At 39.9% G+C, this 22,788-nt stretch overlaps 4 protein-coding genes across 8 annotated transcripts; 3 read left to right on the forward strand and 1 right to left on the reverse strand.

Moving 5' to 3' along the window:
• The first annotated feature begins 97 nt into the window (after window positions 1-97).
• Window positions 98-12,884, forward strand: LOC140565863 (fibroblast growth factor receptor homolog 1). 2 transcript variants are annotated; one of them, XM_072692038.1, is made up of 12 exons: window positions 98-192; window positions 5,250-5,395; window positions 6,128-6,215; window positions 6,903-7,101; window positions 7,198-7,336; window positions 7,528-7,626; window positions 8,623-8,783; window positions 11,223-11,360; window positions 11,454-11,565; window positions 11,688-11,787; window positions 12,604-12,703; window positions 12,809-12,884. In XM_072692038.1, exons 2-12 carry the CDS (start codon window positions 5,320-5,322, stop codon window positions 12,857-12,859), a joined length of 1,263 nt encoding a protein of 420 aa, XP_072548139.1. In that variant the 5' UTR covers window positions 98-192; window positions 5,250-5,319; the 3' UTR covers window positions 12,860-12,884. The 2 variants fall into 2 exon arrangements, with proteins under 2 accessions (XP_072548139.1, XP_072548140.1); XM_072692039.1 differs by lacking the exon at window positions 98-192 and adding an exon at window positions 393-421.
• A 1,225-nt stretch (window positions 12,885-14,109) lies between these two features.
• Window positions 14,110-15,584, forward strand: tmem97 (transmembrane protein 97). The gene is made up of 3 exons (XM_072692040.1): window positions 14,110-14,223; window positions 14,312-14,456; window positions 14,556-15,584. The coding sequence occupies exons 1-3, from the start codon at window positions 14,110-14,112 to the stop codon at window positions 14,828-14,830; spliced, it is 534 nt and encodes a 177-aa protein (XP_072548141.1). The 3' UTR covers window positions 14,831-15,584.
• Window positions 15,292-17,867, reverse strand: ift20 (intraflagellar transport 20 homolog (Chlamydomonas)). 3 transcript variants are annotated; one of them, XM_072692041.1, is made up of 5 exons: window positions 17,786-17,867; window positions 17,043-17,206; window positions 16,609-16,694; window positions 16,142-16,245; window positions 15,292-16,043 (listed from the first exon to the last, which is right to left on the reverse strand). In XM_072692041.1, the coding sequence occupies exons 2-5, from the start codon at window positions 17,167-17,169 to the stop codon at window positions 15,962-15,964; spliced, it is 399 nt and encodes a 132-aa protein (XP_072548142.1). In that variant the 5' UTR covers window positions 17,170-17,206; window positions 17,786-17,867; the 3' UTR covers window positions 15,292-15,961. The 3 variants fall into 3 exon arrangements, with proteins under 3 accessions (XP_072548142.1, XP_072548143.1, XP_072548144.1); XM_072692042.1 differs by having other exon boundaries at window positions 17,043-17,203; window positions 17,786-17,865; XM_072692043.1 differs by lacking the exon at window positions 15,292-16,043 and having other exon boundaries at window positions 16,153-16,332.
• Window positions 17,868-18,281: 414 nt separating this feature from the next.
• rad1 (RAD1 homolog (S. pombe)) lies at window positions 18,282-22,127 on the forward strand. 2 transcript variants are annotated; one of them, XM_072691154.1, is made up of 6 exons: window positions 18,282-18,454; window positions 19,685-19,900; window positions 20,016-20,124; window positions 20,288-20,546; window positions 21,378-21,476; window positions 21,755-22,127. In XM_072691154.1, the coding sequence occupies exons 2-6, from the start codon at window positions 19,706-19,708 to the stop codon at window positions 21,930-21,932; spliced, it is 840 nt and encodes a 279-aa protein (XP_072547255.1). In that variant the 5' UTR covers window positions 18,282-18,454; window positions 19,685-19,705; the 3' UTR covers window positions 21,933-22,127. The 2 variants fall into 2 exon arrangements, with proteins under 2 accessions (XP_072547255.1, XP_072547254.1); XM_072691153.1 differs by having other exon boundaries at window positions 18,282-19,900.
• The last annotated feature ends 661 nt before the right edge of the window (window positions 22,128-22,788 follow it).

Raw genomic sequence — 22,788 nt, forward strand, 5'->3', positions numbered from 1 at the left:
ACCACAAGCCTCGCTGCCTGCTATCGCCTGCGGAAGAGGGGCTTTTTAAAAAGCACCTGGCTGCCTGTGGTCTTCATCTATTCTCATGGCAGCAGCTTTGCACATGAGGCGGTCAGGAGGATTGCGTTGCACCCAGGGCATGAGGGAGTGTGACACCAGAAGATCATGAAGATTTTGAAGATCTAGAAGACGGTGAGTGGGACTCTTACTCTCTTTACTGGTTGCTGTAGAAGATGCAGTTCTTGATGCAGATTGAGGCTTAGTTGTTTGGTGCTGGGCCGTAGGTTTTTATATTTAAAATAAAAGCACATCAGAGGAACATCAAAATGTAATTAATTGTTGGCTGCTGTTGATTGTGACTGTGACTGAATTTTACTAAGGGGTAGAGAAGATTATTGGGATGCAGGATCAAGTCAACATTGTAAGTATTCCTGTGATGATGACTAATTTTTGACTGAATGTTGGGTGATTTCCCAGCTCACACACAGCTGCTAAATCTGATCATTGACTTAGAAACTAAATCAGGTGCGATTGAGCAGCGAAATCACAAAACTGCTGGATTCTGGATTTAGACACATCCCTGAATTAATGAAGAAATGCAATTTTCCAACATTGCACTGACACTCTTACGCAGGCTTTTTTAAGGGATGCCACAAAAGTACCGCTGAACCATGCTAGTAAAAGAAATGTGTGAGTGTGAAGAACCGTTAAAGGTTCTTGATATGGTTCTTTTTGGAATCAAAAGAGGTTCTTCTATGGGATCTCTCAAAGAACCACTTGTTTGTTAGTGGAGTGTAGTACACCATGTGAAAATAGCTCTTAACCCGTTTATTCCATAGATATTAGCTTTGCAAAGCTTGTGATGCGCCGACCGCCTCAAACTGGGTTAGAGAGGTTTAGCCTCTTAAACTGCAGTTGTTTTATTTAATTTCTGCTCAATTGAAGTTATAGAACAAATGCATATTTTCTGTAATTGCTACAGATTGGTCTGGCACTACTGTGACCTACAATGTAAATGATGTAATGTTGAGTTGAAGTGTGAAATTGAAGTTGTAATGAGAAATTGAAGTGTGATTAGGGTTTAAGGTGTCAAAACCAGATGCTGTGGTTGTTTTATGCTGTTGCATCCATAAAGTGTCTGTGTCATCTGTGATTTCTTTTTTTTTTTTTTTTTTACTCTCAGACAAAAGAAGGTCCTAATTTTGGACTCTTTCTTTCATGACTCCGTGTTTGTGTCTCCGTGTCGGCTGTTCGCAAATTTGGTTACTATTTTTTATTGATGACTGATTTTATAGTCTTTTATGATTATTAGCTTCACTTTAAACATTTATCTGTTATATCCTGCATTATTAATTTAGGCCCATTCATCATGAAGTACTCACACAGTATAACAGGCAGCTGGAGGTTTCAAATGATGCAAAAACTGTTCGAAGGAGTTGACCCTGTATTGTTGGCTTTGTCGTGCTGTGAAAGCCCCTATAAGCCCACCTAAATCTAAATGTCTGGAAGTCGTTTTAGTGACACAGTGAAAGGTTAATTTCTCTTTGAACCAAATTAAACAAGTTACAGTTTATTTAAAAAGATTAAAATCTAGAACAGAACCCTTTAAACTCCGCGGCATTCTCAATAAAGTCAATCATTGGTTTATTTAAAAGAAATGGTTAATTTGATTAATTGATACGGTTACACTTTTTTAATAAATCTAATCACAATCATTTAAACTGGGAAACATTATTGATTTGAAAAAGTTATGTTATGTTTTTCAGCACAAGCTGTACCCTGTAATATGACTAGTTGATTAACCATAGGGTTGTTGTTTTTGTTTTTATTTTTAATATTTATGTATTTGCTTACTTAGGCTGCAGTGTCTCCGGAAACGTTTAATGATCGCAACTTCAATGACAATATATAAATAAGTGTGTGAGGCGTTATGGCATGTTGTAGCTGGTCATAAAAGTGTAATTATACCACATTTTAATAAACCTAAGAGTACATCTCTGTAATTCCTTTTCAATTGACCCGGTCATTAGATTTACATAAAAAAATCTGTTGACTTGCACGTATCAGCCATAACATTAAAACCAGTAGTTAATTTTTTTAAAAATTATTACAGCAGCATCCATCCAAGAGTTGGAAAAATCAGGCAGCAAGTGAACAGTCAGTTCTATAAGTGAATGTGTTTAAGCAGGAAAAATGAGCAAGCATAAGGAGCTGAGCCTGTTTAACAAGAGCCAGATTGCGATTGCTAGATCTCCAAAACATTAGGTCTTGTGGGGTGTTCCCGGTATTCACTGGTCAGTACCTACCAAAAGCAGAACCAAGGGCGTCTACAAGGAAGAACAACCAGTGACCAGGCGACAGGGGCACCCAAAGCTTTTTTAATGCACATGGGGAGTAAAGGCTAGCCCATTTGGTTCAGTCCCACAGAAAAGACACTGTAGCAGAAGCTGCTGGAAAAGTTCATGCCTCTACTCTGCTTTATTTATTTATTTATTTATTTTTTAGCACAAGGGGGACACAATATAAGCCAAAGTTATAAGTTATGGCTGATCAGTGTTGTAGGGTCCACCAATAATTTTGCCTATTTTCACCTAAATTAAACTGTTATAAAACTATTAATAATGAACGAAATCTTTCTGGTAGAAATTGTTTCCTAAAATCATCATTTTATCTTTGGATCCTGTTAATGAGAAGAGAGAGAGAGTGTTCAGTTTAAGGCTCACTTGACCATTTAAGAATCAAGTTTGTGCCGAGATACTTTCAGGGAACTAAGCCCAGACTGCCATCAGTCATATGATGTTAGCTAGTAATTCTTAAGCAGTCTTAGGCATCACCATCAAGTTTAATTCCTGTACTCAATAAAACATCACTCACTCCATATTATATTAATCTTATTAACATTGTTAATAATGTTTCTTGTATCACAGTTTTCTGGGAAGTTTTTATTTGAGCTTTGACATGTTCAGGACTCCAACTAAAAGAATTATTTTATATATAACCAATTATATTGGTTTTAGAGCTCAAAGTGACAAAGATGGTGGGTTTTTTTGGGGGGGGTTTGTTGTTTTTTGGAGTACTTCAGTTTTTGTCTTCTGATTCAACTCAAGTTCTTCCCTTTTGTATTCCTCAATTTTAAAAAAAAACAAGCGTAACCTGTGTAGTAAACAGGTAGGGCTAATAAAGACAAATGCCAAAAACCTGTATACATACCAACTAGCTAAAGTTTGAGTGTGAACAGTTTGCCTCGTCATCAGGGTAAAGAACAGCAACCGGAGGGGATGGTTTTACTGAGCATTGAGCGTTTTTATACAGCGAAGCCCCTCCTGGACATGGCTTGTAACTCCAGTCCAGTGACAGTGCAACGTCTTTCAAAAGTGAAGCCACCACATCTGGCTGCTGGCTGGTTGCAGTATGATCACATTAGTCTCCTCTAGGCTGTCTTTCCATCTCCAGTGTCTAATTTCAACAGCTAGTTCTGCCCCCAGAAATCAGTTTCTAAAAAGTTAAACTGCTATATCGTAAGACGGCGGGGTTACACTTAGAAATGAAGTAATTGACAGCCTTGGCTGGAACAGTCTTATCTGCAGGAACTGCATCACGCCTTTTCTGTATATTATATGGTATAGCTGAGTGACATGGAGTAACTTATGTGAGCTGCACTTTTACTGTTGAAAATTACACTTATCGGACAAACTGGGTATCCAGGGGTAATGCTCGCTTGCTGAGACATGCTTGGTCTGAGAGAAGAGGCAGGTCTGTCAAATGAGTAGGTGAGTTTGGCCCTGCCTCTGGTCTCTACTGCACAGATTCTGGTTGCACATGGCAGACAATTTTGGCTTTATGTCTATAGAAGAGAATGGAATGGAATCCATGTTTTCTGCAGTCGTTGCTCCAATCACTCAATCCACAAGGGGAGCTGTAAGTACTAGCTTTCGGTGCTTCGCATCCAGTTGCATTATAAAGATTGTTAAAATAGCTGTATGAAAAAAAATTATCAAATGAATTTCATTATTCATTTCATGAATTTATGAAGAAACAAAAATGAAACATTTAAATGAAATGTGTCTCGAAAATCATTGCAACTTCCCTTCCTTTAATACTCCTTCAACAGCTCCACCCTCCAAATGTAAGAGTTTGCAATGCCAATGTGAACAAAATTGGGCCAACCAAAAGAGCAATGGTAAATAATTACAAAGTAACATTGTCTAGGTTGTGGGTTAGCAAGTTGTTGCTAAAATTGTTGCTATGAGATATAGCAGTTGAGGTTAGCCATCACAAACATTCGCAAATGGAGCAAAACAGTACTAACATTGGATTTGTGAAACAGCAATTTCGGAGGTCTGTCAACCTTTGAAACCTCACCAATGCTGCTGAGGACTGAGGACTAACTGCACTAGTTATGCTAGTTATGTATCTCTCAGCTTGTCCAGAAATGCACATGTAAAGCATGTCCATTCGATGTGTCTCAAAGCACGAATTACACTTCCTGACTGTAGGGGGAGCCCTTAAGCAAGAAATATCAATTCTCCCATAACTGCCTTAGCCGTTGCCTGATTTTAAAAAGGTCTTTCTCAGCAATTGTTCATCAGATCTTCTCCTTTGCTGTTTCTCGGCCTCCTGTCCTTCTTGATAATGTGTGGAGTACAGTTTGGCTTGGTTTATTAACCTCCAGTAAATGTTTTTGAATAAATTGCTTTATAGAGTATTTGAGTTGAAGTTAAATGGCTTCCTACCAGATGATGTCATTTTTTTACAGTGTAAATCAGTGTTTCAAATCTAACCTGATTAAGTCAGCACAGTCATTTTAATGATATTATTTATTGTTATATTTAATGGTACAATCTGACCACGCACTGGATAACCCATGGTCCTCTGCTTTGCCTTAACCCTGTACAGCAAACTACTCACCTGCAATAAAGATGAATTGACATTCATTCATAGTTTGATGTAATAGTCATCAATAACCATCACACTGCACAGTGTCATTTGCCCTCGGTCTTAGGCCTCCCGGTCTTTGTCCTGCAGAAATCAACTTCACCCCTGTTCCTCATCTCCTTTAGCAGTGTGCTGATGAAACTGATGCTTAGCAGTGCTTCTAGCACAGAGATGAATTAGAATAGCTATGAGCAGTTTCATTTTATATGAATATAAATTTGATTAGACGTCTTATAAAGAATTAAACAGCAATAAGAAAATGGAACTCGACCGTAAGGAACATAATATTTCCGTACTTTCTCTTTCTGCTTTAGCTCTCCTGATTCCGACATGTATGTGGAACACATGGAGCTGCTGTACTGGTCCGCTTAGGGAGATCGCAGAATGCCTGAAAACTTAACTACCCAGCCCAATGGCCAATCTGTTGGTCCCTCCGATGGCCAGTTCAGCGACCAATCAAGTAAGTGTACACCAGACTCAAGATCAGTCTTAACTGCCCTCAAGCTCAGTCAATTAGTTTCTCCATATAACTTGTATATGAGTCGTAATGCTTTGTGTGTGTGTGTGTGTGCGCTCTGCAGGTTTCTGGCAATGAACTAAAATGATTTCTGTTCCCTGTTCTAACAATGCAAATTAGACTCAGATGAGACTGCATTTTACTTTTTATTGCATTGTTCCTGGTTATGATATGTGTATTATATTAATCTTTCTGTGCTTCTCTCACACTCTCATTCTTGCTTTCTGTCTTTTGCCAAGTAAGGTCTTATGATTTCTATGCAAACAAGCACATTTTTATTAGGTGGAAAGAACATAAGCAAGAAAAAAAGCCAAGGGTAAAACACAGCTTTGCAGACCATCTAACAAAAAAATGAAAGTGTCTGTGGATAGTACAAATCACTTCAAGAGCTATGTGCCCAGGTGCTAAGCTCTAATCACTGGCCTAGAACACAGGAAGTGCCGTATTTCAGAAGTAAAGGATGACGTAAAGGATGTACATTTGCAGCGTATTTCCCTTGTCCTCTTTAATCCATTAACAGTTCAGTTGTCTGTTAGAGCGCATACTCGCCCGACCACTGTTTCAGTGTGTGGCCTAGTTTGCTTTCCTGTTTTCTTGTTGTGATGCATCCTATAATCTACGGACTCTCTCTCTCTCTCTCTCTCTCTGTCTGTCTGTGTGTCTGTGTTCTTGCAGATCTGGACACCATGCACTACATTTTCATCGGCATCTCTGCTTTCACCATCCTCACCATCATTCTGTTTGGAGTCCTGTGGATCAAAAAGTAAACCTAATCAATAATCAGTAATCTCCTAAGAAGGCCCTAATCTCCCAAATACCACGTAGTGTTCTTTGAGTGATGCCTAAGAAGAACCATTTTTGGTTTTAAAAAGAATGATTTTTGTAAAAGAGATGCACTACATGGACAAAAGTATTGGGACACCTGCTCATTCATTGTTTAAAAAAAAAAAAGTTTTGCTTTTGTTGGAGTAACTGTCTCTACTGTGCAAAAAGGACATTCTACTAGATTTTGGAGCATTGCTGTGAGAATTTGATTGCATTCAGCGACAAGAATGTTTGTGAGTTCAGGAGTGTGCATTTATACATCTGTGTCAGCAATCTAAACTTAACATCTTAAAAGTTGCTGAATGAATTCAAGCATCGCTTGATCTAAAGGTTCTTTAACTATTTAAAGGTTCACAATCATATCCTTATGGAACCAAATTTGGTTCTTCTATGGCATCGAGCAACAAACCCTTTCTCAAGAATGAATTTGGAGAAATATCTGTCTGATTACTGTCAAAATTCACAAATTATGTTGCCATGGGGACTAAAGAAAATGGAAAAAAAGGGCAAAAGGGACTTGGTCCACTACTGATCTTTGACACAATAAAAAACTAATAAAACTATGTAAATAAAATGGTTATGGTAGTAATGTGTGACTAACAGTCCTGTTATTTCCTTTTTCCAGGATTCGTTCCCTGAATAAGACCATTCAGCAGCTCAGACAGAGCAGGTCTGTGATGGTTCCTCCTCAAGACTCCTGTCCCCTGTTCCCCACCTCCTCTCAAAGTGCACCGATGATGCCACAAGACAATTCAACAGAGACGCAACTACAAACCCAGAAAAGCCGACAAAGTACCAGGTTACCATGGAAGCCGCCTCAAGAGGTCTGTTCTGACTCCATCGTAATTCATACTTTTCAGTTTGTAATTGATTATCTGTTGTTAAATGAGCGAATCGTGATCCCAGTGATGCGTCCTCAGAACCCCCATGTGACGAAAGCGGACCTGAACCTCCTTCAGCTGATCAAGGCTGGGAAAGAAGGGGCCTTCTACAAAGCCAGGTTGAGACGGGGCACAAGCAAAGGTCACTCACTCGTCACTTGCAAAATTGCAAAAGAAGGTGGGCAAAGAAGATTCTGTGTACTGTACTTTACTGTACTTTACTGTCTTAGTCAGCATTTCATTAACTGTAACTGATGTCAAGATTTGAATAGATTCTATGGAGCTCTGCTAGAGATGAGCAAAGCTACTGGCAAGCCTCCTTCTGCAGCCATTAGTCTAATTATATGACTGTGTGGCTGTCACGATTAGGTGTCAGCGCTAAGCAAATGGAGAAAGAGGTGTCTATCATGAGGAAGCTGGTGTATCATAAGAATGTGCTGCAGCTGCTAGACTGGAACACTGCAGAAGGTAAGAGCACAAACTGATTTGGTGTGCATTGTACACACTGTCGTTCAGGGACCGGATTCACAGAAGCTTTCCTCAGAAAAAAATATTCTTAAATGCAATTTTCTTAATTTTCTTAAATTATTAATAATTAAATTATCCTATATATCCTTTATAATATATATATATATATAGCAATGATATAATGCTGAGCGTATTCTGGGTAGCTCTACTTCACACCAGAAAGCATTTTAGAAATTAGAGTTATAAAACATGCACTTCTTAAATGTAATTCTTTTATATATCTATTGTGATTTTATTTCTGAAAATATGACATTTATTTGAACTTCAGTCTCTGTGTTAAGTAGCCTTCTGAATTATGGATGAATAGACATCATCACCCTGGACACATTTCAAATCTTTAGATCGTCCTACAAATCATTTGTAAGTTGCAGAGGACCTGAAACGCACAACAATCATTTTCTCTGTGTAATATGTGCAACAAAATTGGTTCATCATAATTTCAGAAGAAACAATGAATGAACAGATCCCAGAACCTTTGTCCATATAGTGTATTTTAAGCCCCAACTGAGGATTTTCCAATAGGAATGCCCCATAAGCTCTTTTACTATTGGACAGACTTGAATTTGGGCTTAAGTTATGTGGCTAAACGGACAAATCCTGCTTTGTGGTATACCCCTCAGGGCAGAACTTCTGTCCATTTTGAGTTTCCATCAGTAAGCCTGGTCATGATTGCTGGTTGTAAGAGCTTTTCTGGTCAGTAGAAATAAATATGGGTCCAGCTTGGACCTAAACCTAGCATTTACTTTATTTTGTTACAATCAGTTGAAATTAGTTCACCCAGCTGAAATACATACTTTAAATGATTTTTTTTAACTGAAAAAAATAAATAAGACATAAATTGTATTCAGAGAGTGTCGAAAGACTACTTCTGAGCACTGTATACAAACAATTGTCCCCCAAAACTTACTCGTTTTCTCATTTTGTGTCTGTTTGTAGAACCCTTCATGCTGATCATGGAGTTCGTAAGCAACGGGACCTTACGCAGTTTTGTACAGAGGAATCATGAGAAGCTGAGCACTGACCCTGAACTCCAGAGCCTTTTCACCATTGCCTCCTACCACATCGCCCTGGCCATGGAACACCTACGCTCCAAAATGGTAAACCATCACTTTGTGTGAAACAGAGTTGAATATACTGAAAATGCCTGATAAAGCTGCACATACAAAACAATACTACACTCAGCTCTGACCTCGCAATTGCTCCTATAGCCTAGCAACATTTAAATGACAGGAACAAGCCACCGAAAAGAGCTAAACCCGTAAAACAGTATGACCCTCCTTCAGTGTTTAAATGTAGCACAGAGATCTTCTAGACTGGATTAGGGCCCAGTTAAGGCACTTGTGTGTCAGTCATGGCTATGGCAGGTTGAGCACACTGTAGACCAAGACTGGCCTAACTGTAGTGGCTGTGTTCCAGCACCCAGATTCATCAGTCATTCAGCAGTGGTCTGAAGGCCACATTAAAGTATACATGACTTATGGACTGTATAGACAAAAGTATTGGGACAAGCATATATTGGCACACATGTACATATATTGACATACATACAATGGCACAGACATGTAGTGTATTTATCTGGGCAGTGCTTGCTTATAGACTGTAGCTAGTTCACAGATGTACAATGCATTCAGACTTGTATGCTTCCCTTGACTTTTTTTTTACATTTCGTTATGTTAATAAAATAAATAATTTAAAAATTCATATCAATCTGCGCTCTGTACCCCATTATGAGAAAGTGAAAAACTAAAATTTCAAAGTACTGAGACTTTTTGCTATGACACTAGAAATTTAGCTGCGGGGGCCTCCCATTTCTCTTGTTCATATTTTTACACTTTGATTGGAGTCAACCTGTTATATATGCAGTTGATTGGACATGATTTAGAAAGATATACACATATAAGGTCTATGCCTATATATGGTCTCACAGTTGACAATGCATATCAAAGCAAAAACCTAGCCCTGATGAGGAAAGAACTGCCTGTAGAGTTCAGAGACAGGAATGTGTGAAGGCTTCAGAAAAAGTCTGCTGCATTGAAAGTTCCCAGGAACTTTCACATGAAAGCCCACCTGGAGTTTAAAAAAAACACCTGAAGGACTCTCAGACTGTGAGAAACCAGATTCTCTGTTCTGATGAAACCAAGATTAAACTTTTTGGCCTTAATTCTAACAGTCATGTCTGGAGGAAACCAGGCAATGCTCATCACCTGCCCAATACCACCCCTACAGCGAAGCATGGTGATGTCCGCATCATGCTGTGAGGGTGTTTTTCTGGGACAGGGAGAATGGGCAGGGTTGAGGGAAAGCTAAATGAAATACAGAGATGCTCTTAATGAAAACCTGATCCATAGCACTCCAATCCAGACCTCAGACTGGGCCGAAGGTTCACCATCTAACAACTTTGTTAATGTTCTTGAGTGGCCCAGGCACAGCCCTGATTTGAACCTAATCGAACAGCTCTGGAGAGACTTGATTGGGGACCATTGGTAGACAGACACTGATGGTCCTCAATCAAGTCTCTCCAGGGCTGTTCGATTGGGTTCAAATCAGGGCTGTGGCTGGGTCGCTCAAGAACATTAACAAAGTCCAGTCTGACAGAATTTAAGAAGATCTGCAGAGAGCAATGGCAGAAATTATATTGAAAGCAACATTACTGAGTTAATTTTGTTTAGAGTAGAAAAAAAGGTAAGGAAAACACAAAAGTTTGGACACCCTAATAGATTTGAGCTCCCATGAGATGCATCGTTAGGAAAGACCAGGTGATGCAAATTTCAAAGCTTAAACATAATCTGCCTCCTCAAACCTTGTTCCAACAATCAGCAGCCATTGGATCCTCTAAACAGCTGCCTATTGCCTTGTACATTGACAATTAAAATAACCGATGCCTAAAGGAAATATCAATATATATGTGTTTTTCGGGTAGCCGTTTCCTTAATTTGTAATGTAATTAAGAAATAGCAGTTAACAGGAATGGTGTCAGCTTGAGGTCTGGAAAACTAAGAAAACATACTCAGAAAACAACTTGTACTAGAAATGCTAATCAAAAGCCTAATGTTTCTAGAAGATTTAGCAGACCCTGGAGTGGTAGTGCACTGTTCTACTGTGCAGCGACACCTGCAGAAATATATATTTAAGGAGGAATCATCAGAAAAAAAAACCTTCTCTGCATTGGTTCAGGGGGAAATCCTTTGAAACATCACACTTCAGAAAAATCTTACTGCAATGAGCAATGGATTTCATGCAGAATTTCATGAATGGAACTTGTATCCAACTGTTAAACACAGGAGTTGGACTGACCATACTTTGGGCCTATGTCTCAAACTTTTGCATGCCACTGTATCAAGCCTATAACTGTGGTATAATTGCAATATTACACTCGAGGTTGTGCTGCACCATGAGATACTGTCATGAGGTCCTGGCGGTCATAAGCGCTAGGCTGGATCTACTATATATCTCGCGGTGTAGCGCTCCCTCTCATGTATTTTAGCATAAATGACAGGATCTGTATTATGACTGGGAATCTCTTGTGTACTCTGCAGGTGGTACACTGTGACCTTGCCTTAAGAAATATTCTGGTGAGCCGTTTCCCATGGGAAATCAAGGTGGCGGAGTTTGGCCTGGCCAGAGACCTGACACGTATGAGAAGCAGACGCAGCACTAGGAAAAAGCAAAACAGGGTTAGACACAATAAAGCACAGGATTTTGCAGGTACAGCATGCTCAATTAAAACCTCCCTACAGACGTTTAAATTTGTAATAGTGTCCCCTTAGGAACGATTGCCCTTGCGCTGGTACCCTCCTGAATATTTCCGCAGCAGCTACTACAGCTTCAAGGGGGACGTGTGGGCTTTCGGCATTGTGTTATGGGAAATGCAGACATTTGGTGAGCTCAGCACAATGTCTTATGAAAGTCCTACAGATGAGGACATACTTTCACGAAAATCTCCTATAGAATTCAAAGCTGAGACTAAAACAACAAATGTCTGGCCTTCCCTTCTTTTACAGGCGGCTTGCCCTACCCTACTCTGGAGACATCAGAGCAAGTGATGTATCATATTTATGCTGGATACAGGAATGTAGGCCCTGACAGCTGCCGGCCTGAGATGTGAGCATTGGAATGCCTCTTTCTGTGGCTATATAAACTGAGCTTTGTCTTTCAGTGCAGTTCACTGTGCTAAAACAGTACTTCTGGTACTAATAAGAAGCCTTACCATTCTGAGACGATGGTACTGGTCCTGCAAAATTTTTGCACTACAACTTTTTGCTTTCTAGTACACTCTAGAGGTTAGGGGTACATCATGCATCTTCCAGATAAACCCTTTTGTTACTTCTCTAAAAAAACAATCGAACCAGTTTTGAGTAATAATAATAATAATAATAATAATTACATCACTTGTTAATAATGCTTTATGTATTTTAGCCACAATTAATACACAAATTACTACATGAATGACTCTCAGCCCACATATTATAGACAGTCTTCACATCCTAATTAATTTATTCAATTTAACATGAAATAATTAAGTGTAATTCTTTGTGCTATGAACAGTTACCTAGCAAATCACATACAATATCTATTTTCTGTAGAATTTCTGTCACAAATTACAAAATATATTTATATATTCTGGTCAACTTTGCTACCTCTGATTTAAAACTGCATAAAATCTTCTAATGGTTCTTTTTAAAAAAAAAAAAGTGACCTGCACCCAATCATTTCACTTGTGAATGACTTTTATGTGAATATGAATAACTTGTACTTAATGGCTGTTTTGAGTTGGAAATGACTAAAGAGCATTTAATTAGATTTCATTTGGTCTCTGGGCAGGATTGAAATTAGCTAATGAGTTTTTATATTGTGTTGAAGAAAAAAAAAAAGAACAGTCCACCTGTGCACAGTTTTACCTGATATTTTCTCATCCAGACTGCAGATCATGAATGACTGCTGGTTGGAGCCTTATACTGCCAGACCCTCCTTTTCAGAACTTGTCAGAATCTTGGAGAATATCATTGAGAATGACTCGGTAGGTCTGCTCCCCCCCCTTCTCTCACTCTCTATTTGTTTGGCATTAGCAGTAATGATATCATTGTCAGGTAGAAAGATAAGGAGCTGTCTCTTTGTTTTGCAGGATTACGTGGACGTTGAAAGCCGAGGATCAATGGGCACAGCAGACGACTGAATATTCAACATCACAGTTAAGCCGACAAGACGAGCACAGCTTGGTTTCATGGATAGTGTGCTTGTTTTATCCCTGTGAAGGTTTACGTGACTCCACTAACGCACTTACACCCTTAACACAGAATGGAACCTGAGGTGATATCAGGTGATGTGATTCACAGCTGGAATTCCGTCTGATCCTGTGGCTCATAGTGGCTCAAGTAAAGGTCCAACAGTAGCACTCAAGCGCTCTGTTCTTGCTCGATGGCAAGGCATATTGATGACATATCGAAGACTTTTTGTTGTGCATTTGTCACAGTACATCATTTTTTATTTGCATCTTATCAGACTTTGAATTCATGACTCAAAGGTCAAGGGTATAGCTTATCTTATCTCTTTACTAGGACTGGAATTTGATTCCAAAAAGATACAACTGCATAAATAATCTGGATATATTTACTTTGGCATATAAAGTGATTTTGATTCTGATTCTGAATAACACAGTAAAATGTACAGTTTTGAACGAAAAAGTGACCTAAACTCAAGACACAAGAGTCAGCTAGGGTAATTCAGCTAGTGTGAGCTCCAAATAGGTCAGATCTGGTCAAATGAGTCATGTACAGTTTCTAAACTAGAGTGAGTTCTCCTCTATTTTGTCAGTTTGTATTATTGTCAATATTTTTGTCATTCATGCCATTAGTCGATCACCAGTACATTGCATATGTAAATGTTTTATGTATATATATATTTTTATTAAGATCCTCTCTATGTTTTGATTCGTGGAACCGACTATATGAATCGACTCCCTTGATTTCCCCTACTTCAAACTGGAGCCGGAGAAACACACAGGATAGGTTTGGTAAAACTTTGGTTAAATGGCAGTTAAACCGTAGAGCGATTTCCCACATTAATGCTGTCTTTACTAGCTGAGGTGAACTTAGTAGGCTACAACGAAGCTTTTGGAAAACTGCGCCCATTCACGTCCAGCCCTGACTGACTGAACTTGGCCCTCGATGGAAAAGGGCAGGTTTCGCTCTCCGCGCCATTGACGTCAACCAACGCTCAAAGACCACGCCCCTTTTCCTGATCAACCGAGGTGACCCGCCAATAGGGAGAGAGTTGCCTACACTCTATTGGTCATTGCCTAGGCGCCGTTCCCATGGTTTCCCCGTGCGGTTAGCTTTAGCATTGCACACGGAGAGCGGAGGCGCGGAGCGGTTTAGGGCAGGTTCAGTCATTTCTGCACGGTTTTAGTCTTTTTTCCCTTTTAAAATGTTCCTTCGCGTCTTAGAAATTATATTCTTCATCTACTTTGCGACGCATATTCCCATCACCCTCTTCCTTGATCTTCAAGCACTTCTGCCCGAACATGTGTATCCGCAAGCAGTAAGTTCTCTCTCTCCGACACGTCGCTAAACTGAGTGCATCTGTTGACCCGTCTTTCCCCGTCTCTTACCACTGCTTTACACTGCAGCTGAAAGACGTCCTGCACTGGTATGCTGCCGAGTTCAAAGATCCCATGCTGGTGGACCCACCTTTCTGGTTCAAATCCTTCGTATTCTGTGAAGCCCTTATTCAGTTACCCTTCTTTCCCATCGCAACATACGCGTTCCTGAAAGGTCAGTAAAACGAGCACAACTTTACTAGTTAAGATCGCCGCTGGTTTTACGCAAGCCCTGTTTTTCCTCTCTGTCTGTAATGTCAACTGTTTCTTGTAGGCAACTGCAGATGGATCCGGACTCCAGCAATAGTGTACGCCACACACGTGGCCACCACTTTGATCCCCATCCTCGCTCACGTCCTTTACCACAACTTTCCAGTGGCTCCTTATCCGGGTCCTCAAACGTTGAAGGAACGACTGACCCTTGTGTCTGTGTATGCTCCTTATCTCCTCGTTCCCATCATGCTGCTGCTCACTATGCTCTTCAGCCCAGCATACAGCTCCCCACCTACAAGTGGGAGAGCTACCCAGAAAACCAAGAAACTAAAGTAGAAGTGGCTGGATCTCTGGATTTCTGGATCTCTGATGGAGCAGTGAGCCGGTCACTGTTTCGCTGTTCATTTAATCACTTCTGGTCGTCTTCACTTCAAACTAGGTTTGCTACACCACCGCTAACATGTAAAGGTAAAGGTAAAGGTGCACGTATTTGTCACTGTACAGTGTACAGCGAAATGTGTCCTCCGCATTTAACCCATCTGGTAGTGTACACACACTCACACACCCAGAGCAGTGGGCAGCCAACTCCAGCGCCCGGGGAGCAGAGAGGGTAAAGGGCCTTGCTCAAGGGCCCAACAGTGGCAGCTTGCCGAGCCTGGGAATCGAACCCACAACCCTGTTATCGACAGCCCGGAGCTCTAACCACTGAGCCACCACTGCCCCACGTCACTCACGTGTACCGTGTTATGATTTTAAAACCATCGAGCTGGCTGATAGATAACAGATGCAGACGTACATAAGCAAAATAGGTTTATTCAAATGCACATCACCTTTACATGGTGCTAAGTGATAAAGTCCACTGATCTAATCTGTAAGGTCTGAATAATGTACTGTAAACAAATAGTAAATGAATGCACTGTTTGGTTTAATGCCTTCCTGAACTTCTAATGCACCTCCTTATTAGTGTGGTCCCAAGAACAAATAAAGGGGGGTCTAACAAAATGGAAATGTACAATCAAATGAAATGCACACAACAAAATGGGAATAATAAAACATACAGAAAAAAAACTCAATATTATTGTGGAATTATTTACAGTAACATGCAGATACCGTATTGTTTTTTTCCTGGTAGCAAAAAGGTATTAAATCAGATTTACAGAATAGCTTTTATATAAATAGTATAAATATCTTCCGTTCTGTATAAATAGCATATCTGAATGTATGATATGTGGAGGTACAGATATGTTGTTCATTTTTAACCATTGATACTGGTCATGATAAAGCACTCAATTCGTTTAAATGAGGATAGTATGTAGAGGCTGTATGAAGGACACCTGCTAATTTCATGTAGTGAATTAAATGACCTATTTCAATCCCAATTCTTATTAGGAAGTCATTGTGAGTCAGATGCACAGCATCATATTTTCTGTCCACTTGACAGAATGAAGAAGAGGAGGAAGACGACGGTCATTTCTGCAGTATAAACTGGTCAATGAATTCATTCTGCTCCGCCTCAACTTTGGAGAGAGCTTCATATTCAATCCGATACCTGCCAAAGAAAAGGCATGAATACTTTTGAGGAAGAAGAGCACAAATGCGAGTGCACCTGAATAAAATACAAAAAAAAGTGTACGAATGGAAGTCTACCTTTCCAGCTGCATCTTCTTCTCTGCTATCAGAGCCTGGAGTTGCTGCTGCTGGGCCTCTCGCTGTTTCGCAACTGATTTCAGCAGATTTCTAGCACCTATGGCCTGTAAAACAATTTCTGTCAAAATCATTTATCTAAGGTAAAGGTGCACGTACTTTACCTTCAAATGTGTCCTCCGCATTTAACCCATCTGGTAGTGAACACACACACACACACACACACACACACACACACACACACACACGTGTTAGGGGCAGTGAGTACACACACACACAGCCAACTCCAGTGCCCGGGGAGCAGAGATGGTAAAGGGCCTTGCTCAAGGGCCCAACAGTGGCAGCTTTGCCAAGCCCGGGAATCGAACCCACAACCCTGTTATCAATATCCCGACGCTCTAACCGCTGAGCCACCACTGCCCCTGTGTAGGAGTTATTTTTAAACTGTTGTCTTGGCGACCAACACATACCTTCATTTTTTCTTTTTCCGCTTCCTTGGCCAAATCATCCACCATTTCAATAAGTCCACCCACTATCTTCTGAAACTGGCCAATTTCTGTTTTGCAAAAAAATGGAAAAGTAGTTTGATCAAAGCTGGGAACTGCTGATGGGTAGATCACAGTCAGAAATGTTAATTACCAAGTACAACATGTCCAACATTAATGAATGAAAAATACTCAACATGTGCAATAAACCATACGCCTTTACTTAGAGAATTATTTTTGCACCCCTGCCCATTGCAGAAGAGGGTGCTTATTCAGTAGGATAATGACCTGAGACATACAGAGAATATATCATGTACATTAAATTAAAGTGATGAAACTTTTTAACATGTTTGATGTGCTGGACATCAAAGACAGACATACTGAAACTGAACCAGGTAAAAGTTCACAATCATACTTACTGTCCACAAACTCTTTACATTCCTCTTTGAGCTCTGTGGTTTTCTGGCCAACATCAGGTTCAAGTATTCGTAGCTTATTGAGTTCATCGAAGTGAAGCCCAGCTTCAGACAGTGGATCTTTCGCCATGACCTGAGGCCAGTCAGTCACTGAATCGGTTTATCTGCTGAGGAACAAGAAGCAGAAGGTGATTACAGACCGACTGGACCTGTCAAAACGGGTCAGCCCGAGTCAACAACCGCCCAATGTCTCGGTTATAACGTTACACTGCCGAGGGAACTTAGCTAGCTAACCAAAAGTGCAGACATACGTGGAAATATGACACAGAAAATGTCGATCTGTTGATCAGACCAGCAAGACTGACTGGGACAGACGACATGTGGGCAGTTGGTCACATATGGCTGCTGATCAACTAGTGTTACCCTGATCTCCTGGCGTTTGTTGGACATAAATACAGCAGAGCACTGTATCTAAGACCACAGCAGGAAATCGACCTAGTCTGCTGTGTTCACCTTCTGGTAGCTAAGTCTACTGTAATGTTAGCTACTTTTACTGCGGTTCGCTCACAACAAAACAACTCGAGCTAATAATAATAACAATCAGGCTAGCGCTGTTAGCAACGAGCTAATGAGCCAACCGATGACACAAACACACTTCCTGACTCAATAAACCGCTTTTTTCTTCAATAAATAACGAATAAAAAGGTACTTGTAAGGTCAAAGTAATGAGGACATGGCTGTCTTACTGATAACGCTGCCTTTTGTCTCCGCTCGCTGTTCTCTCGGTTATGTGGCAGAAAGACTCTCCAGATGATGAGACTCCGCCTCCATCCCGAAGAGTCTCCGCCGCTGCCACGGCGACGGGAGGATCACCGCACTTCGTTAAACCGGGGGTGGTCAAACTACACAGCGCTAGCTACTTAACGACTTTTTAATTTTTTTTAAATTAATTATAAAAAGCCTCAACTAAATTAAATGACTTTCGCACAATTTTATTTCATTTTAATATTTTAATATTAAAATATGAAAAAAAGCTCCACGTTTTATATTTCCCCCGACATACCAAATCTTCTACAAATCTTCAAAATTCTTCAAATCTTCAGATTTATATAAGGTGTTGCTTGTGAATCAGCGAAATGGTGGAAGCGGCTCCATTGAAAATCCCATAAAGGTTTAAGGACTCGTATTATGAAAACCCTGAGGTTTTCCTGCGCCTCCGATACTGTAGGGGGACTCGAGCTGCTGGGCAGAAGGAGAGACGAAGAACACGAGCGAAGCCACGAGCGCCACAAACACGCTAACAGCACTGAGGAAGCCTTCAGTCGCCTACAGTCACCTACAGTCACCTTCAGTCACCTACAGTCACCTACAGTAGTCTTATTATTTATGTAGCCAGTTTATGTTTTCAGATTAGAGTAAGTAGCCTGCGTTAAGCGTGTTGTTATATGGGTGTATAGGGTTTTTCAGAATTGTAGTGCTAGCTATATAGATAATGTTAGTCGTGATTATTTTTCAGCCTCTAGACCACTTCTCAAACTGAGATCAAACATGTCAGAGTAATTAAACAGACCTGAGATCAGTCCAGGGTCAATGTTTAGCGCTAATTGTAAACAAATGGCTAGTAGCTCGCTCGCTCGCTAGCGCTAGTGCTAATTAATGGGTTAAAGCATCCGTTACTTTGATTGTTTTGCTTCCTACGATTAAAAGGTTTCAGATTAAATCAACAAAAGCAATTAAATTCATATAAATAAATGAATTATTTTTCTGTGGTTTTGGGAAGGTGGGGATAATGGTTTACCTTGTGAAAGTTTGACAGAAAAAAAAAAGTGGGGTAGTGCGATATAGCTGTCTGTGATATTGACTCTCCATAATATCGCCTTTAGTGATGTCGTTTTTTGTATAATAAACATATCTATGATTATAGTACTAATACAACCGTAGTATTCCTGTTTCAAATAGCTAGCTATGCTAGATATCTAACGTTTTTAATTGCTTTACTTCTGTCTTGTGCACTTTACCCTATTACCCTGTCTAGACAGTTAGCTAGCTAGCTGGTGTGTGAGATTTACTGGGTGAAATAGCTCATTATAATACAATAACAAGTAGTTTTCCTTTGGTGTTTGTTGTTGTTGTTGTTCATGGTTAACGTTTATAATTTTCTTTAAAGTAATTAAAAATAGACAATGTGCAGAAAAACATGGCAAAACAAGCTATATCATTTTGACAAATGGTCTTTTAGTATGGAGTAATAACCTGGCCTTATTAACTTTAAAATATCATCTCATACTCGTACAGACGTTTGTTAATTTCATACAGCCCTAACCTCAAAATGCACTTCTCAGGCCTATTTACATTATTCCAACAGACATGCCTTTCTAGACTAGAGATTACAAAGGTTACAAAAGGGTTAGAATTTATTGTGAATCATGGGCGAGTATAGTGAGTGAGGATTATTTACATGTAACCGAAGCATTAAAGTCTAGGCCTGCAGTAAAAAGCAGCACCTCAGGTTCCCCCAGAATAACTTTCTTAATTCACCCAGGGGATGGCTTTATGTGGTGATGTGGTAGAATATACAGTGTACAGTGATCTGCACCCTGGACTGCAGAGGTCAGGTTTGACTTTCTTAAATAATGTCATTGCAGGTGTTCGCTTCAGCCAGAAGGATGCCTTTGTCAACTCAGTCCCAGTCAGAGAATGATGAGTATATCCTGGTAGCTAGTTTGGATAATGTGAGGAACCTTTCCAACATCCTGAAAGCGATATCCTTCAAAGACCATGCCATTTTTAATGCTACGCAGAATGGGTTAAAAGTAACTGTAGAAGATTCCAAATGTCTTCAAGCGAATGCATTCATTCAGGTTGGTGGTCAAATACTGATAAGTGATAACAAAAACGAAAATTGTTGTTTTAAATACTTTTGACTTTGAATATGCTATCACAGTACTCTGTTTGTGTCTTTTTCTGATATTGCAGACAGACATATTTCAAGAATTCACGCTCAAAGAGGATGTAGTTGGGTTTCAGGTTAACCTAACTGTGCTTTTGGATTGTCTCACCATCTTTGGGGGAAGTACAGTGCCAGGCATGTATCTACAGAAAGTAATGATGAGCCATAATAAAGCAACCTCAGTGGTTGTGGTGTGTAGTTAATAGTTACAGCACAATCACAAGGGACAAGGGTCATAAAAATCATTTTATGTCTGTATCTTGATGGATTTTTCAACCTCTCTTCTTTCACTGTTAAGGAGTGAGCACTGCCCTAAAAATGTGCTACAATGGTTATGGCTACCCGCTGACCCTGTTCCTCGAGGAGGGAGGAGTAGTTACTGTTTGCAAGATTAACACCCAAGAACCAGAAGAACCCCTAGACTTTGACTTCTGCAGCACTGATGTCACCAACAAGGTGATACTCCAGTCGGACAGCCTGAAAGAGGCCTTCTCAGAACTGGACATGACCAGCGAGATCCTGCAGTTAACAATGTCACCGAGTCAGCCCTATTTCAGGTACACAAACCTCAGAAACCTTCCAATTTTTTGTCCATTCTTCCAGGAGAGCATTTGTGGGGTCAGATGCTAATGTTGGACAAGAGGGCCTGACTGTTTTAAGTTCATCCTAAAGATGTTTGATGGGTTAAGGTTAGGGCTCTATACGGGCCGGTCAGGTTCTACACCAAACTCGCCCAACCATGCCTTTATGGACCTTTCTTATAGTCATGCTGGAACAGAAAAGGGCCTTCCCCAAATTATTGCCCAAAGCATTATCCCTCCTACACCAGACTTTACAGTGCAGTCAGGTAGGTAACGCTCTCTTGGCATTTAACAAACCCAGACTCCTCCATCAGCCAGATAGACTCCAGAGTCAAGTGATGGTGTATTTTACACTGTCTGACACTTGCCATTGAGCTTGATGATGCAAGGCCTGAAAATCCATGCCACAGAACGTGGACTGTCTGGAAGGGAACTTCACTGACTTGTTGACTTGTTCCTACTACAGCACCACGCTGTAATTCAGTGAGCTTTTTTAGAACGGCCCTTTCTTTCACTAATGTGTGTAAAGGCAGGCTGCATGGCTTGGTGCTTGATTTTATACACCTATGACAATGGGACTAAATGAAAGACCCAAATTTAATATGTTTGTGTAGTTATAGTGTGTGTATATATAGTATATTTACATGATGGCCATCGTGTAATATAAACAAAATACAATATTTTTCATTATTGTGCTAAATATTTGTATGATTTTAAGTAATACAATTAAACTCTCTACTATGTATTTAACTGTATGTTTTGTTCAAAATAATAAAATTTACAAAATTAATTTCCCATTTTGTCCAGATTGTCTACATTTGGAAATTCTGGAAATGCCCATTATGACTATCCCAAGGACTCAGAAATGATGGAGCTGTTCCAGTGTACAAAGACACAGACCAACAGGTAAGAAGACTAAATCTTGGAAAGACATTTACGATAGCTGACTGAGGAGGTATAGATTTACTGTACTTTGGCCATCAGTGTACTAAATGTAATTGTAGAAAGCAAATAACTGACGTAGATTATTTATTTAGGGATATCTTGGACCCCACTGTTTTTAAACAGTTCTTTCAAGGTTCTATGAATGTAATGTAACTGAGTGGCCCAATCAAGATTAGACAACATTAAATGTAGTTACTTGATAACATGATGTGTATTTTGTGCTCTGCTGTTTCTCACAGGTACAAAATGTCCCTATTAAAGCCCTCCACCAAGGCCTTGGCGCTGTCCTGTAAGGTGTCTGTGAGAACAGACAGTCGAGGCTTCCTCTCCTTACAGTACCTTGTGCGCAACGATGATGGACAGATTTGTTTTGTTGAGTATTATTGTTGCCCAGATGAAGAGGCTGAAGAGGAATAGATTAGTGATCTGATTACTGATCTGATTGTTTACTGTATTTGGTTCAATTCCGCTTCTAGAAGGGGTAAAGTCATCGAGCTTGTTATTTGCTGTATATTAATAATATCTTGAACTTTAGAAATTCCTGAGGATACTCTGGTATGACTGCACATTACTATGTAATGTACTATTAAATACTTTAATATATTGTCTCTAGTTGTTTCTTAAGAGTAATTCTCAGGTTATTCTCAGGCTGACCTACCAGCTAATATACAGTATGACCATTGTGTATGAGGGTAAAGCTATATAAAGTATTTATTTATGTACATGTACAGTTTTATACTATGTTATAAACTACAAGGTACAATAGTAAAATATATATTGTACAGTACCTTTAATTTTAATAGAAGGCAGAACAAAAGAGATTGTAGGGGGTCTGGGGGGGTTCACTTTAGCTAGATAACTTAAGGACAGAGGACAGTCCAGTAGAAATGGCATTCCTGCTGAGCTATCCTCATTTTTGTACTTATGTTTTCTGGCTAATGGCAAAATCCTCCTTTGTAAAATACCCCCTTTGGATTCAGTCATGAAGGGATTAAAAACTAATACTGCCTCAGCAGGGCAATTCTGTTGGAGACTTGACCCTTAGGGACATAAAGTCTGTAGATGTGTGAAAGCCACAAATGTTGAAACCTCAGATAAACACTTCAGCAACAACTCAAACAAAACTGAAAAGGGGAAGTTGTTTGAAAGGTAAAAAGGACAACAGCAAAACAACAATCACAGCTGACTCGACTGATAAACTTGAGTTGATTTCTAAGTCCAGTTGCTCTGACAAATGTGACATTTACTTTTGCCCCTTAGGAGACCACTGTCT

This window comes from Salminus brasiliensis, chromosome 11, assembly GCF_030463535.1.
Source record: "Salminus brasiliensis chromosome 11, fSalBra1.hap2, whole genome shotgun sequence".
NCBI lineage: Eukaryota > Metazoa > Chordata > Actinopteri > Characiformes > Bryconidae > Salminus > Salminus brasiliensis.